We start from the raw sequence: 16,138 nt of genomic DNA on the forward strand, positions 1-16,138 counted from the left end.
GATTTTCATTTTGCCTCCAACCCGCTTCCTCAGCTTCTACTGACCCCACTGGGCGTTCCATTGTGGTTTACGTTGAGTGCTCACCTCTTCCAAGAGAGCTGCATTGGATTCTTCTTTCTCCACCTGTTCCCAGCCATTGTCAGCTGGCACTGCTGCCTCCCTGTGATATTCAGGTGCTCACTCATTCTCTACTTGACAAATAACAGCCTGTTCTTGTATCCCCTTCCCATGTTATTGGTTGCTGTGCCCATTCTACATTTCTCATCTGCATCCCTTTTCAGTTGTGTACTTATCAGAGGCTCAATCGCAGCTTCACTTTTGCCAAAGGGCTAATTAGATCCCTGAAGCCAATTTAAAGTTTTTCTTCTCGATGTAGTGTTAACAGATCGGGGGGGGGGAAATCACATGGGAGCAGGAATAGGGGGATCACATGGGAGCGGTCTTTATGATGTTGGGACCAAAAAAAATGATTCCCCAGAATCAAAGCAAGATTGGATCAGTTTCAATGTGGGATGAAGAATGGCTGAATAACAAAGAATGCTCATTTCCTTATAAAACAGTGTATCTTCCAACTTACTGCAAGCATCAGTAGATCCAATGGTTACAAAAATGTATTAAAAATCAAGCACACTGAGTCACCCTTTCCACTTACATATCCACATGCACGGCAATGATGTCTTCGCCTGGTCAGTGCATTGAAGGGTTCCTTACATTTCATGCATAAAGTAACTTCCTTGTCACGAATCCATCTTGGTGCCCTCATGCCCAGCTCTGCAGTCTTTGGAATAGTAGAAAGAGAAGAAAAGATCATGTGAAACAAAGGTGAAAGTGCCAGTCAGACGACGTATGAACAAAACGCTGCTTATAAATCAGATTGATCTGTTCTCCTCAGTGCCATTTAATCAGCATATCTGTTTCCTGCAAACAGCAGATACGTCCCGAGATCCATTAAAGATATAAAATCTACATCTCAGTCATTTTATAATACAATAACCCCATTTTATGTTTGGTACAGCTGTGTTCTGTGAATGTTTGGACTTAAATTAAGTTTGGTGTCTCCAAATTCTTTTGCTTGTTCGATGATTAAAGCAGTGTGTTTGGGGTTTCCTCTTCTGCTGAAATCAATGGAAACCTGTGTTCACGTGAATATCAAAATATAAGCTGTGGTTTTATCTGACCTCTTGTGTTCCGATGTCAGTTGGGATGGATACAGGAATGAGTTTAAAAATGGGTTTGAATGTTACTTGTTAAATCCTTGGATTACATGCACAGATTTCAGGAAAGCAGAGCATGCGCTAAACAAAAACAGCAGGAGAGTAGATGGAGAAAATGATCTTGCAAAAGGACTAATAATGCTGTCCCCTCTTAAAAGAAATGAATCCTTCTTGAGCTGTGAAATTCATTTTGACACTATTCACATTCATCTCAATTTAGTCGTAGTTCTCTGGTCACAAATGGTTTTTTAACCTCTGCTAAAAGTCATGGATAAATAACTTCACTGTGGACTCTGTGCCTCTGTAAAGCCTTCCCCAAAACATTATTCTAATTTCTGAATTAAGTAATCATCCAGAGTAAGAAGGGTCGCTACACAAAATCTGAGTACTCATTAAAAATAGAATGTGAAAATTGAGATACAATATTGTTGCAAAAAAGTCCCAAATAACTCCTCTTAAATACTGAAGCATCACGATAATCAGATGAAAATCAAGAGAAAAAAACACCAATGGAAAAGAACATTTCATAACATGTGTTCATCATTGTGTACTTTACCTAATTCAGCATAAAAATCAAGATTACGTTAATGTCAGTGAGTTTCCTGAATGTCAATGAACTTACTGAAACCTCAGAACCCTGCTCCTCTCCTTCCTTGGCTATTGCGGATCTGAAAGTTTCATTCTTCTGATTAAAATCTTGTATTGTATCCTTTAGAGCCTGTAAAAAAAAAACAAAGTAATATTTTTTTTAAAAAACAGCACAGTACAGACCAGGCCACAAAGATTAACAAGCCAAAAAAAGTAGCTTCCCAATGGCATAGTGGGTAAAGTCAGCACATGGGATGGTACTGAGCCATACAGAGAGCAGTTTGTATAGAGTTACTTGATCTTGGTGCCAGTGGTGTTTCTGGCTGGTTAGCTAACCACCATCTGAGACCCCCACTGCAAGATTGGTTTGCCCGGATGGGTGCGACCAAATTTCTAGGCCTTGCACTCAAATATATACAGATCATAGAAACTATTTAAAAATACCACTGTAGATTAATGAAAAATACAAATACTGGGTATCTCAAAGAATCAGATGATTTAAAAAAAAATTCCTGGATAATATTGATTTTTTTCCCCCTGTATTCAGAAATGTTCATACAATAATCGATCATACACTCCATACCACAAAGCAAAACCCGGTCAGTTTTTCTCAGAACACAAATATAACAGGCCTCTACCATTTTAAACCTGAATATACAAAAAGTATACAATTAGTTTCATGCACTGACAACCAACTGCGTCACAACACTTCAACTGTATTTGTAAGACTTGTGACTGGCTCTGTAAACATCTCCTTTATTCCTGCTAGGAAAAAAGGTGAACCTGAGGTAACCAGCCTTTATATACCAAAACAAATTCTTCACCAAATGTCATAAGAGTGAGGAGTGCTAGAACTAAGCACGGCAGCGAGAGGATGGAGTTACTGATCTGAGCTGTGCCTCAATGATATGCATAGCAAAGCCTGTGGCATCTCCTTGCTTTGCACCAGAAATTCTCCAGCGATCAAAGGAAAAGGCAGGCTTGCACAGGTAAAGGTTAACAAGGAAATCATTAACTGCAAACCTTCCAGACTCTCTTGTGATGTATTGCAGTCTACTGCTAGTCAGGTTTATGCATAACCTCCTGGCATTACAGGCAGTTAAATGTTCAATAAAAGTGAATAGGTTCACAAAATACCTCCATCCATCTTGCTGGAACCTGATTGTGAAAATGCATTGCAGATTTAAAATAGTATTTGTTCTGAGGTATCTGAAATAGTAAAATTATTCTGAGTCCAGCACCACTGAGGGCTTAGATTATGTAAAACATTCTTGCCCAGTGACACTCCAATGTTTAGTCAACTTATGAATCTCAAAATAATGTACAGTTTTGAATTATCCTGTTTAGCTACTGGATTTTTATTTTATTATACAAAAGATTTGGTCCTTCAAATTCCACAGAGGTTCCGCCGAGTTCACAGCACCTCTGGCAGGAGAATGGTGGAGCCCCATGGCAAACAGCAGAGACCCAGTTACACTGCCTTGTAAGAGGCAAAACTTCCTGACCAGACAAATGACGGACAGGGAGTGCAGCCAGGGCAGGGACTCCATGCACCGGAAGTTCTCAGTCCTGATCAATGGTCAGGACCCAGTGTTGTAATGCCAGCTGGCAGACCAAGTGAATGGAGGGGTACCGACCGTCACAGAAGGCAGTTGTGGACCCCGTTGCTTAGGGGACTGATGAGGTAATGGGAGGAGGGCATGGGCAACCCATTCACAGGCAAGTGCCAGAGTTTCCGGCTGGCATGGGCAGGTGGACACTAAAGTTTAGCTTGAAGTGATGCTTGCACTCCAGCTGAGCCATGCAAATGAGATGCCTCACCGAAGTTTGTGGGGTCAGGACCATTCCAATGTAATGGCTGGGATCACAACTAAAGGAATTTCTGGGCTTTTTTTAAAAAAAAAACAAAGTGGAAAATTGATAAAAATCCAACTTATTAGTCTGACAGTTTGAGGAGTTATCATGTGTACATTGTGTTAAGTGAGGTCAATTAAATGGTATATCACCCAGTGAGGTAAACAAATTGAAAATTACACCATCACAAGTTGTTATAACCTAGTAAAACCAAGTGTTACGGAGCAGGCACCCGAGGAATAAGCACATCGATGTAAAATTAGTTGCATAAAGTGTGCAATGCCTTATAGCAGGTTATTTGATTCCAGGCCTGTTTACCCACATAGAAGCTACATGTTATAAACACAAAAAAATTATAAAAGATTAACAGGTCAGTTCAACAAAGGATACCACACAATCTCAGGATTCAGATCATTGTATGAACTGTTCCAGCTTCTCAGTATATTTTGCCATCTGAATCTCTTCCACCACATGAGAAAAAAATGTTGCAACCATGAAACCTGAGTCCTCACTGGTCATAAGTTAGCAATTCAGACTCTGGGATTGAATCCAGCCCAAAACTGAGGGAAAGAATGATATTCCACTTTCGGTTGGCTATAAAGGCACTGCAGGAGATGAGCTTGAGGCAGTGTCAACCCAGTTTTTAGTCAGTGTGGGCTCACAGCACAGAGCAACTGAGATATATTTCATTACGAATTGCCAGTCTCACTTGGAGGTCATAAGGACAACTAGTGTGGGGAGTAGAAATATTCACACCTGTGCTATACTAACTCCCCCGTGTCCTTTAATGACAGTGAGTATTCAAAGGGGAACTATTTCATTCCACAGAGATAAATACCCCCATATTGATGAATTCAAATATTTAATAAAAAGTACGAAGTTATTTTTTTTTATTATTCTCGTAACAAATACAACCAAACATAAATGGGGAAGGCTGTTCAATTCTTGTTTACTTCTGCCAGGCTCTTCAATTTTAACACGAAAATCCTGTTTTGAAATCTGTAAATGTTACTTGTGAAACAGATATTAGGAACATAGGAATTGCTGGACGAGAAAAGACCCAAGGTTCATTTATTTCACCTTCTACCATCCTGGTAGTCACATGATACAATGATACCAGAGTTGTTGACTAAGCATAGCAATCAATCTCTATCAACTAGTCTACAACAGGCCCAGACATGGCGCGAGGAAAACCCCAGTGGTGGAGAGCTTTGGGAACCATAGGTCCAACGTCACCTTTTTGTTGAATAAAAGATTAATTTCTTGCTTACATGCAAGAAAATTCTGACTATCTGCAACCTTTGAAGAACTTGCTTCAGCCTTGATTCAGATCACTATCAAAATGCCAAGATGTGAGATATCTAAAACAATATGTTCAGTTCTTACCTTTATCCATTCCTCTTTGTTCTGATCAGAGCTGGAATAAAACAAGAACTTAATCAGAAACACTCCAGAGTACTCACTCAGGGGGAAGATTTCCTTTATTCAATATGCATAACAAAATCGTAAACATGTTCCTTTTTAAATGCTTTTATGGTTTCGCTCATGTAACAGACAGAAGAATCTGCCCCGGAAGTGCCAACAAGTAGTTACACTCTCTGTATAGTGCTCCAAATATCTTCCAGGATGCACTGTGCTATCCTCTGTCACAGGGACTGAACACACAATTAATATTTGTGTGAGGTTTGAAATATAATGGATCAAGTACATTCTGACCTTTGTCACCAGTACTCATTACATCTCTGCAACAGGCTCATAGCCATGTTATTTCACATTTAGTTCAAACACTACAAAACACTTACAAGTTATAATGTTACAAACATATCACACATTCTACATCCAATATCATAAAGACTATTTTCCTCTGTAGGAAATTGAGTCTTCCCTTTAAATCTTTTGGCTAATGTTTTTAAAAAACTTTCATAAACTAATATTCATTAGCTCCTGCATATATTTATACATATAACACACAAAAATACATTAAAAAAGTCTCAATATTTTCTGCGCTAAAACAAAAAACTACAGATACTGGAAAATCAAAATAAAAAGAGAAAATGTTGGAAACACTCAGCAAATTAGGCAGCATCTGTAAAGAAAGCTTCTGTATTAAGGTTAGCTAAACTCAGTTGAGGTGGAGGAAAGGGTATAATAGAATGTATCTCACTAACCCGAAGTTAGGGAACGGAACAGAACAGCATAAGAAATAGGAGCAGGAGTAGGCCGTACGGCCTTTTGAGCCTGCTTCGCCATTCAATAAGATCATGGCTGATCTTCAACCTTGATTTCCAACCCGATCCCCATAGCCCTCGATTCCCCTAGAGTCCAAAAATCTAACTAACTCAGCCTTGAATATATTCAATGACTCAGCATTCACAGCCCTCTGGGGAAGAGAATTCCAAAGATTCACAACCCTCTGAAGAAATTCCTCATCTCAGTCTTAAATGGCCGACTCCTTATCCTGCGACTATGCCCCCTAGTTCTAGTCTCTCCAGCTCGTGGAAACAACCTCTCAGCGTCTACCCTGTCAAGCCCCCTCAGAATCTTATGTTTCATTGAGATCACCTCCTGTTCTTCTAAACTTGAGAGTATAGGTCCATTCTACTCAATTACTGAAACTAGGGAGGGGTTAAATGCCAGCCAGAGTTCCTGCACCTGATTACTATCCCAATGAACCCACTGGAAAAAAATGTGCCTCAGGCAAGGACAAATAAGTCTGCACTTTCACCTTTATTATTTTATTTGAACACTTGTTTAGAGTCACTTTTCAAATAAGCATAAATACTGTTTAAATCCTACAGGTGGAGCTGGCAGATCATTGTATGTTAGAAATGAACTTGTTTTTGAAGCCTGTGCCCAGCCTATCAATGTCCTACCAGGTTATTTCATAAGGACAAAGGAATCATTATTTGAGATATTTACAACAGGATGTGTACCCCACCTTCAGTGCACCATCAGTAATAATTTGTGAATTATTTAAGGCAATGTTTAATACATTAAATTAAAGATGCATTATCTTCATGAAAATTAAAATGTTCAAACATTTTTGTTTAGGAAGGAAAGTATCAGGAGCTAATTGGAATGTCGTCCAATAGGTTACTGCTTTGTTTGTAAACAAATTTTTCATAAATGCAGTGCTGCTTTAACTTCAAATAGTGTGTATCATTTATTACTCTGACATCAAGTGCTTGCAACTGCATTGCCCTGTAGCTACCAGGCATATGTAGTCAGTTAACAAATTCTGAAAATTCAGCAAAGTACTGGAAATAATCTTAGTGGTAAAGTCAGACAGTCACATTAATCACAGTGAATCACTCATTCTTTTAGCTTGTTCCATATTCACCTATTTAGGCCATCCAGATTTCCAAAGCATTTTTCCCATGTTAAGGACTATGGGTAAATTATGCAATAATTGGCCTATAATAGCTGTTTAAAGGTACTCTCACTACAACAACTTAAATCACTAAGCCTGGAGACCAATTTGAATGTTATTGGGTGGTGACTACATACAGGAACTCCATCAGTTGTGACACATCTTACCTACAGTTGTTTGGAGGAGGAAGAGATATCACACCAGGTTGTTTAAATAAAGGAGGGCAGATTGCTTTCAGCTGAGCAATAAGAAATGGGGAAGAAACAACACCCCAACTTCACACGCAGGGAGAACACGCTGTGCTCTGGTAATTTAACTCAGCAAAAAGGACGAACTGCAGAGTTAATGATGCACGTGCCTCGACTCATTACTACATCTGTGTGGAATATAGCAAATTCCTATTACACTCACCCTCACTTTGCTGCTCGGCAAAGTGACGTTAGTAGTATTTCATTCCATGAAGTAAATGTGCTCGGCCAAAAAACATTCAAGATGAACCACTCACTAATAAAATCAATCTCAATTTCTGCAGTTTGTGGGGAAGGTGCAAACACACTTCGGATCATTAAAAAAATGACAAATACATACCTGAAATATTCTGTACTTATTATCCAGTGAAATTTGTGCTCGTCAAGCTGGGAAATGCAGCACTAACTTCAGGAAGGGAATTTTAACCACCCACGATGGGCGAGACAGTGGCAGGGGGTTAAAATTTCAAAAATCTGAAGCCCGACACCAACCAGCCCTGAATGCGCCCACTTCCGGTTTTAATGGAGGCAGGTTGGGGGGGGGGGGGCAGACAATTAACCTGTTCTCGAGAGGGTCAGTTATTTAAATATATTAATAAAACTGCATGCCTTAAATTTTAACAGACTTTTACATTTAACAGCTGCGGGCCAGGTTTCCCAGGGCTCGGGAGACCTGCTGCTGAAGGGAGGCGAGAACGGCCAGATCCAGCAGGTAAGTGCCTTTCTAGCACTGCTTGTGGGCCAGGAGGACTTCCCCTGGGCCGCCCAAACAAACCTGCCTTGATTGGCCTTCCTCCTTGCAATTTGCCAATCCCCCACAATCTCTTCACCCCTACCCCCCCACCCAGTGATCTCCACGCGACTTGCCATCACTCCTCCTCCCCCCCCACCGTGATCTCTTCAACCTCCCTCTCCAGCGATCTTGCCCTCCTTTCTGCTCTGCTCCCCGATTGTGGCCTTCCCGCCTGACAGCCAGCCAGCCTCTCAATCTGGCTGGCTGCAGGCCGTGAAACGGAGAAAAAAATTTAAACGAGGTCCTGCCATTAAATTCGGCTGGACCTCCGCGTTACCCGCACTTCCTGGCTGCTACCAAACCCACCCACCCCCCAACGCCCTCCCTGCAAAGATCGAGGCCTCAACGTCTGCGAGAAACACTCCCAGCTCAGTTAAGCATGCTTAGACGCACAGTGAAGTTCCTCTTACTTCCTCTCACAACCCAAACAATATGCCTCAATTTTAATCTCAAGAGCATCCCCATCTGCATCAGAGATATTTTTTCCAACACCCACATCAACTATCTTTCAGCCTCACTAAGTTAGATTGCTAATCGCAGAATGGTTACAGCACAGAAGGAGACCATTCGGCCCAATGAGTCTGTGCCAGCTCTCTAAGAGCAATCCAGCTAGTCCCCTGCCCTTTCCCCATAGCCCTGCAATTTTTTTCCTTTCAAGTACTTATCCAATTCCCTTTTTAAAGACACCATTGAATCTGCCTCCACCACTCCCTCGGGCAGTGCATTCCAGATCAGAACAACTTGCTGTGTAAAAAAAAGTTTTTTCTTATGTCGCCTTTGGTTCTTTTGCCAATCACCTTAAATCTATGTCCTCTGGTTCTTGACCCCTTCGCCAATGGGAACAGTTTCTCTCCATCTACTCTGTCCAGACCCTTCATGATTTTGAATACCTCTATCAAATCTCCTCTAAACCTTCTCTGCTCTAAGGAGAACAACCCCAGCTTCTGCAGTCTATCCACGTAACTAAAGTCCCTCATCCCTAGAATCATTCTAAGGCCTTCATATCCTTCCTCAAGTATGGTGCACAGAACTGGACACAATACTCCAGTTGTGGCCGAACCAATGTTTCATCGTAACCTTCTTGCTTTTGTACTCTATACCTCTATTTATAAAGTCCAGGATCCTGTATGCTTTCTCAACCTGCACTGCCACCTTCAGCGATTTGTGCAAATATACCGCCAGATTTCTGTTCCTGCACCCCTTTTAGAAATGTACCCTTTATTTTATATTGCCTCTCCTCGTTCTTCCCACCAAAACATATCACTTCACACTTTTCTGCATTGAATTTCATCTGCCATGTGTCTGCCCATTCCACTAGCCTGTCTATGTCCTCTTGAAGTCGATCACTATCCTCCTCATTGTTCACTACCCTTCCAAGTTTTGTGTCATCACAATTGACTGATAAATTTGGAAAAGTTTTGTGCTGTGTGCAACAGACTAAAAATAGCTTTAAAAAAGGTGTAAAGGGATGTACTGGATGCAAGACTTTAGAAATTAATGATAAAGAGCACACCAAGTCTTGCCTCCGAGATAAATGTTTATGGGTTCAAGCCCCATTCCAGGACTTGACTGCACATTCTTGCCTGACACTTCAACAGTGCTATAATGCCACAGTACGGCACTGGAGGTGTTGTCTTCAGGATGTGTTAACTGAGGCACCGGCAGCATGTTCAGGTGAATGTAAAATACTAATGGTACTATTTGAAGAAGAGTTCTCCAAGTGTCCAGGTAAACATTCTTTTCTCAACCAACACCACAAAAAGAGACTGTCTGATCGTTTCCCTCATTTGATGTTTGTGGGACCTTCCTGCGCATAACTTCATTGGCTCTGAAACACTTTGGGGATGTCCAGAATACGTGAAACACTTTATATAAATGCAAGTTCATTCTTTCAATTGAAATAAAACAATACAGAGAGAATAATTTTACATCTGCATAATAACTGCTAAAGCATGTTTCATCTTACCTAGCCTGCAACTCTAGTGTTCGTTCTTTTCCAGAGACCTGGAACGTGTTTGGATAGTCTTTGTTAAGGGTCTCAACGACCTAAAACATTCAGCATCACAAATTGAAAATGTTTAGGTGACATGATTCAGAAAAGACAAATGAACTGCAATTCACTATTAAATAGGAATTTGACAAACCTGCATGCCTTCAATGCCAATTTTTGTTCGAACTGAGTATCGTGTGAACACCAAACTGAATTTTGGAACACAGTACAGCAACATATTGTTCAACTGTGGAAAAAAAACAATAAAAAAATCTGCAAATTATTAACCAATTTCAGCATAACAGAATGTGAGCCCTGGGGATGGGAGAATAGTCATTAACAGTTTTAGCTGCAACTTCATGCCTTTGTTTAAAAAGAGAGCCCCATTAAATAACACATACATTGATGGTGGAACTCACTCAACAACACCAGGAACAAATTCAGCAGTGTGTTATAATGTTGTGTCTGCCCGTTAGCTAATTTCATATCTAATGGATCCCAATATTTTTTCTGTTTATAACATGAACACAGATCAATTCAAATAATAGATATTACTTTATAAGGTAGACATTTATGTAGGGTTCATGTAAAATAATATCTCAGAGCACTTTGCAAGATTCTTGTGGGGATTTGGGGGGGGGGGGGGTGGTGGTGGAGGGTGGTATGTGGGGGAAGAGATAGAGAAGAGGAGATAGACACTAACCAGGAAGTGAGGGGATTTGGGGGGCAGGGTCATCCAAGAATATTGAAGATGTGGCAGGTGTAATTCACACTGACTACAAGCTGGAAATAAAGGTGACAGAGGGTCCATAAGATAGAAATTTTGCTCTCCCAGTGGGAAAACTTTTTAACTGGGCATAGATATTGGAAATTCAGGAGCCTGTGACTGATTGTCCAGCTATTAATTTAAATAGTTGGAAAATTATGTGCAGTGCTTGCCTGAATTTCTGATGTGTTCTCCTGGAAGGGAAGATTCCTAGCCAGGAGTGCAAAGTCGTTATATTGCCCTAAGCATCTTTTTTTTTGTGGCAAATGTTGGTAGGCAGTACCAGTAGGAAGGATTCTGGAAAACAAACCACATAAGTGGGGACAGTATGGAGAGACACATACAAACATACGAATTAAGGGCAGGAGTAGGCTATTCGGCCCCTCGAGCCTGTTCTGCCATTTGATAAGATCATGGCTGATCTGATTGTGACCTCAACCCTACTTTCCAGTCGACCTACTATAACCTTTGACTCCCTCATTAATCAGGAATCTATCTAACTCAGTCTTAAAAATATTCAATGACCCTGCCTCCACCACTCTCTGGGGAAGGGAGTTCCACAGACTCACGACCCTCAGAGAAAAAAATTCTCCTCATCTCCGTCTTAAATGAGAGACCCCTTATTTTTAAACTGTGTCCCCTAGTTCTAGTCCCTCCCACAAGGGGAAACATCCTCTCAGCATCTACCCCTTCAAGTCTCCTCAGGATCTTATATGTTTCAATAAGATCACCTCTCATTCTTCTAAACTCCAATGTATACAGGCCCAACTGGGCAACCTTTCCTCATAAGATAACCCCCTCATCCCAGGAATCAGTCGAGTGAACCTTCTCTGAACCGCCTCCAAAGCAATTATGTCCTTTCTTAAATAAGGAGCCCAAAACGGCACACAGTATTCTCGATGTGGTCTCACCAATGCCCTGTGCAACTGTAGCAAAACATCTCTACTTTTATATTCCATTTCCCTTGCAATAAATGACAACATTCCATTTGCCTTCCTAATCACTTGCTGTACCTGCATACTAACTTTTTGTGATTCATGTACTAGAACACCCAGATCCCTCTGTACCTCAGAGTTCGGCAATCTCTCTCCATTTAAATAATATACTGCTTTTCTATTCCTCCTGCCAAAGTGGACAAGTTCACATTTTCCCACATTATGCTCCATCTGCCAAATTTTTGCCTACTCACATATATATCCCTTGCAGACTCCTCATGTCCTCTTCACAACTTACTTTCCTACCTACCTTTGTGTCATCAGCAAATTTAGCAACCATACATTCGGTCCCTTCATCCAAGTCATTGATATAGATTGTAAATAGTTGAGGCCAAGCATTGATCCCTGTGGCACTTCACTCATTACATCTTGCCAACCTGAAAATTACTCATTTATGCCCACTCTGTTTCCTGTTAGCTAACCAATCCTTTATCCATGCTAATATGTTATCCCCTACACCATGAGCTTGTATATTGTGTAGTAGCACCTTGTCAAAAGCCTTCTGGAAATTCAAGTACACCACATTCACAGGATCTCCTTTATCCACGTTGTTTGTTACTTCTTCAAAGAACTCTAATAAATTAGTCAAACATGATTTCCCTTTCACAAAGCCATGTTGACTCTGCCTGATTGCATTGCGATTTTTTAAGTGCTCTGCTATAACCTCCTTAATAATAGATTCTAGCATTTTCCCTATGACAGATGTTAAGCTAACTGGCCTGTAGTTTCCTGCTTTCTGTCTCCCTCATTTCTTGAATAGAAGAGTTACATTTGCTACTTTCCAATCTGATGGAACCCTTCCAGAATCTAGGGATTACACTAATAAGTACCCTGCTACTGTTACCAGCTTATCAAATACCAATATACAAAGGCTTTCCAAAGCTGCTAATTAATGCAGCTCCAGTATATTACAGATCAGCAATTGCAACTCCATTGTTAGCACTAGGATTTCAATGAAGTATAATGGACATTGTGTGAAATGTGTCTAATTGAATTACGAACAGTCCAAAGCAAAATTACATATTTTGTTCGGGCAAAGTTAATTGTGTCTGAAGATGGTACTTTGAGCTATATAACACTAGGATAATAATGATCTGTCCCAGTGGAAGGAGCAATGAGGTGTTGAATTAAGAGCATCAAAAAAGAAGCATATTGCACACAATGAAGATCAGTTTTCCATTGAAAATTGGGGCCAAGACATCAAATAAGCCTGATGTCAATCACTGGGAGTTTCCTTGGGCCTTCTGCCTTGCACTACCGTAACTTTGGTGGAAGTCCTGTTTATGCATGTAAACGGAGTTTCCGACATTACCTCTGGCAAAGTTACAGTGGTGGAGTGGGAGAAGCTCCGAGGAAACTCTCCGCGATTGCGTCCTGCAGTAACTGGTCACCATTAACAATGGATCCAATTTTGGGCTTTTTGTCGAAGTATAGCAAAAGATCATGGATTTTACACTCATGTACATCCCTTCCAGTTTCTCAAGGGATGGACTCTAGTCCTCCAGCTGAGTAGATGACCAAAGATATCTCTAAAGACTCTTGATTTTGGTCAGTGGTGTCGGGCTTCTTTGGTGCCCATTTTCTTTCCCTCACATCAGCTAAATCCAAACAAATTGAACAAGATTAGCTGCTCTCAGGCTGGCAAGTTCTCACTACTCCTGTTGCCAGGTTACTTCTTAAAGGCAGCAGTACTTACCAAGAAAAGATATCTTTCCTGTGAAGAAGTGTTGCGAGCAGCCAGTTTAAGAATTTGCCCCTCTTTTATTAGTTCATTTGAGGGATTAACAATATCCTCCTCTTCACCTCCTAACATTTCATACACATCAATCAACTTCTTCATCTTTTCCTAAATGTAAACAAAATATTAGTAATCTACCTAAATTTCTAATAGCATGCTATAAAAGAGTACATTCCCTCTTTCATTTAAAGTAATTTTCTTTCCCGTTTCTAGGTTTCAATCCCCCATGCCATGTATTTTTCTTCAACAGTGGGCAAATCTCCAAAGTCATTCTTGAGCTGGTCATTAATTGGTACGCAAGATTAGTCAGTGGATGGGGTTTGGAAGAAGTCTTGGGCTGGCAATTATTCTTAAGTCCTTAGACGGAAATGCCTAACTTCTGTTCTGGACTTCTAAAAATATTGCTGAGGTTAGAAACTCACCAAGTGCGAGTTGGAACATCTCATATGTTACACTACAAATCTGATGCAGTACACCACTCACAGCCAAGATGCTGAGGGTGCTTTATTGTAATCTAACGTATTCTCCCCTTTTACTGTAATATTTAGGAGTGGAAACATTGGTGGACTGGCCTCAATTTGTGTAATTTCAATCATATCCAATCAGAGGACTGCTAAATTGGTCACAAGTTCAAATGTAGCTATATATGGCTCCTGGAGTCACTAAAGAAAAAATCACCATGGCTACTGTCTTTCCCAAACTCTGGAATTTTAGATATCCCAGCTAGATGTGGGCTGTGGACCATTTTATGACTGGTAATAAATGTTGCTCAGGAATTGGCTGTCAAGCTAAAGGTGTCCCCCTATGCTACTTGCCCCTTCTTGGCTGCAAGAGGCGTACAGCTCTGGGGAAAACCTGCAAGGGGAGAAAACAATAGGGTGGAAGTTTGGGTTCACTGGAGAGAAAACAATCCATGGGATCACAGAAGTTGACAGCACAGAAGGAGCCCACTCAGCCCATTATGTGCTGACTCTTTGTTAGAGCAATCCAAAATTAACCCAACTGCCCCTTATCCTACCTATAGTCATGTACCTTTTCCTACTTCAAATATTTGTCAATTTTTACTTTAAAAGCTGCAATAGTATCTGCCTCAACCAGTCCCTGTGGCAAAACATTCCATACTCCAACATTCCTCCATGTAAAGAAATTTCTCCTAACCCCTCTCAATTTAAAATTGATGACACTTTTGTCACTGACTACCCAACCAGAGGAAATAGCCTTTCCCTATTCAATCTGCATAATTTTAAAAACCTCAATTAAATCTCAGCCTTCTCTGCTGCAGTGGAAATAGTCCCAGGATCTCAAGTCTTTCCTCATAACTATAGTTTCCCATCCCCGGTATGATCTTGCTGAGGTAAAAGGCATGGTCATTAACATTATTTCTGAACATGCAGGAGTTTCCAGGTATCACTAAAACACGTCATCATCATTCTGTGCTCTTTTAGACCTCATCGAAAATATGTTCAGTGAGTTATTTTAACTTTATGGCTAAAGTCCAACAGTAGATGACTTTTTAATACAGATGTAAACTGTTAGCATTCTTGTAGTGTTGAATAGCAAGATCATATAAATACATTACTTTATGCAGATCCTACACTCTCCACAAAGAGATTTAATATACCTATTGCCTTCTTAATTTGAATTGGTTATGTGGCATCAAGTTCAACAGAACAACAATAATAACCGGTAAAAGTAGTAATTTTACATGAATAATGGTTCACAGAAATTGGGTCGGTATGTAATGTCTCCTGCACAAATTAATCCTCAGAGATATGAATTATTAAACACAGTATATACCTGTTTTGCCATTGCTCAACCTTACAGTTCAATCATTGGGCCTGCCTCAATGCTTGTGCACCATTAGAAACAATTTACATTTCTCCAGCAGCTTGTGCAGTGAAATCAAACATGCTGCAGTAAATCTGGTTTGACAGCAAGCTGTACAACAGATGCAATTGTAGAGATATTCATGATCAGGAATGTCACAAGAGTGCAGTGGTGAGATGATCTCACTGTTCACAGGCTTCACAATGAATATTTATTATATAAATTTGCTGTTAACTACTCCCAACTTGATTGATTTTTTTTATTGTACTGATTTCTCTCTGGGCAGTAAGGATCCCTGCATTTACGGTGTCTGTCAATGGTGATTACTTGTTCACTTGCAAATAGGTATTCCTACACGAGCCCTTGTTAAAAAAATAATGCCATTTACAGCTATCAAGGTAAATTTAATTTTTGCACTCACCATCATACGGATTGCAGCATTTGAGTGGGTGGCTGCAGTGGAAATAATTTCAAGGGACTCTGAGAAATGTTAAATAAATTAAAAAATAAATTAAAATAATACTTTGTGACATTGAATAATTAAACTATGAATCTGTATAAGTATCTTGCTAATGCAGTCAATAATAATAATTCTCTATAGTTTCTGAATAAATTACATTGACCTAGAAATACAACAAATGGAAAATAATGGATAGAGTAATTATAAGGAATTAATTTGATTGACGATTTCAGATGGCACCATAACCCTGCAAGTGAAGCTCAAATGGTTCACCACAGTCATCTGAACCCCGAGC

General features: G+C 40.2%; 1 protein-coding gene across 6 annotated transcripts in view; it reads right to left on the bottom strand.

Moving 5' to 3' along the window:
- LOC137334786 (FYVE, RhoGEF and PH domain-containing protein 4-like) overlaps positions 1–16,138 on the bottom strand; it is a 252,962-nt gene that overhangs the window by 10,051 nt on the left and 226,773 nt on the right. For all 6 annotated transcript variants that reach the window (XM_067999753.1, XM_067999752.1, XM_067999755.1 and 3 more), the window contains 7 exons: positions 15,805–15,863; positions 13,515–13,664; positions 10,212–10,304; positions 10,034–10,113; positions 5,043–5,073; positions 1,837–1,932; positions 653–778 (listed from right to left, as the gene is read on the bottom strand). In XM_067999753.1, the coding sequence (XP_067855854.1) occupies positions 653–778; positions 1,837–1,932; positions 5,043–5,073; positions 10,034–10,113; positions 10,212–10,304; positions 13,515–13,664; positions 15,805–15,863 (635 nt within the window). The remainder of the gene's footprint in view (positions 1–652; positions 779–1,836; positions 1,933–5,042; positions 5,074–10,033; positions 10,114–10,211; positions 10,305–13,514; positions 13,665–15,804; positions 15,864–16,138) is intronic.

The sequence above is a fragment of the Heptranchias perlo genome, chromosome 18 (genome assembly GCF_035084215.1).
Source record: "Heptranchias perlo isolate sHepPer1 chromosome 18, sHepPer1.hap1, whole genome shotgun sequence".
In the NCBI taxonomy this organism is placed as follows: Eukaryota; Metazoa; Chordata; class Chondrichthyes; order Hexanchiformes; family Hexanchidae; genus Heptranchias; species Heptranchias perlo.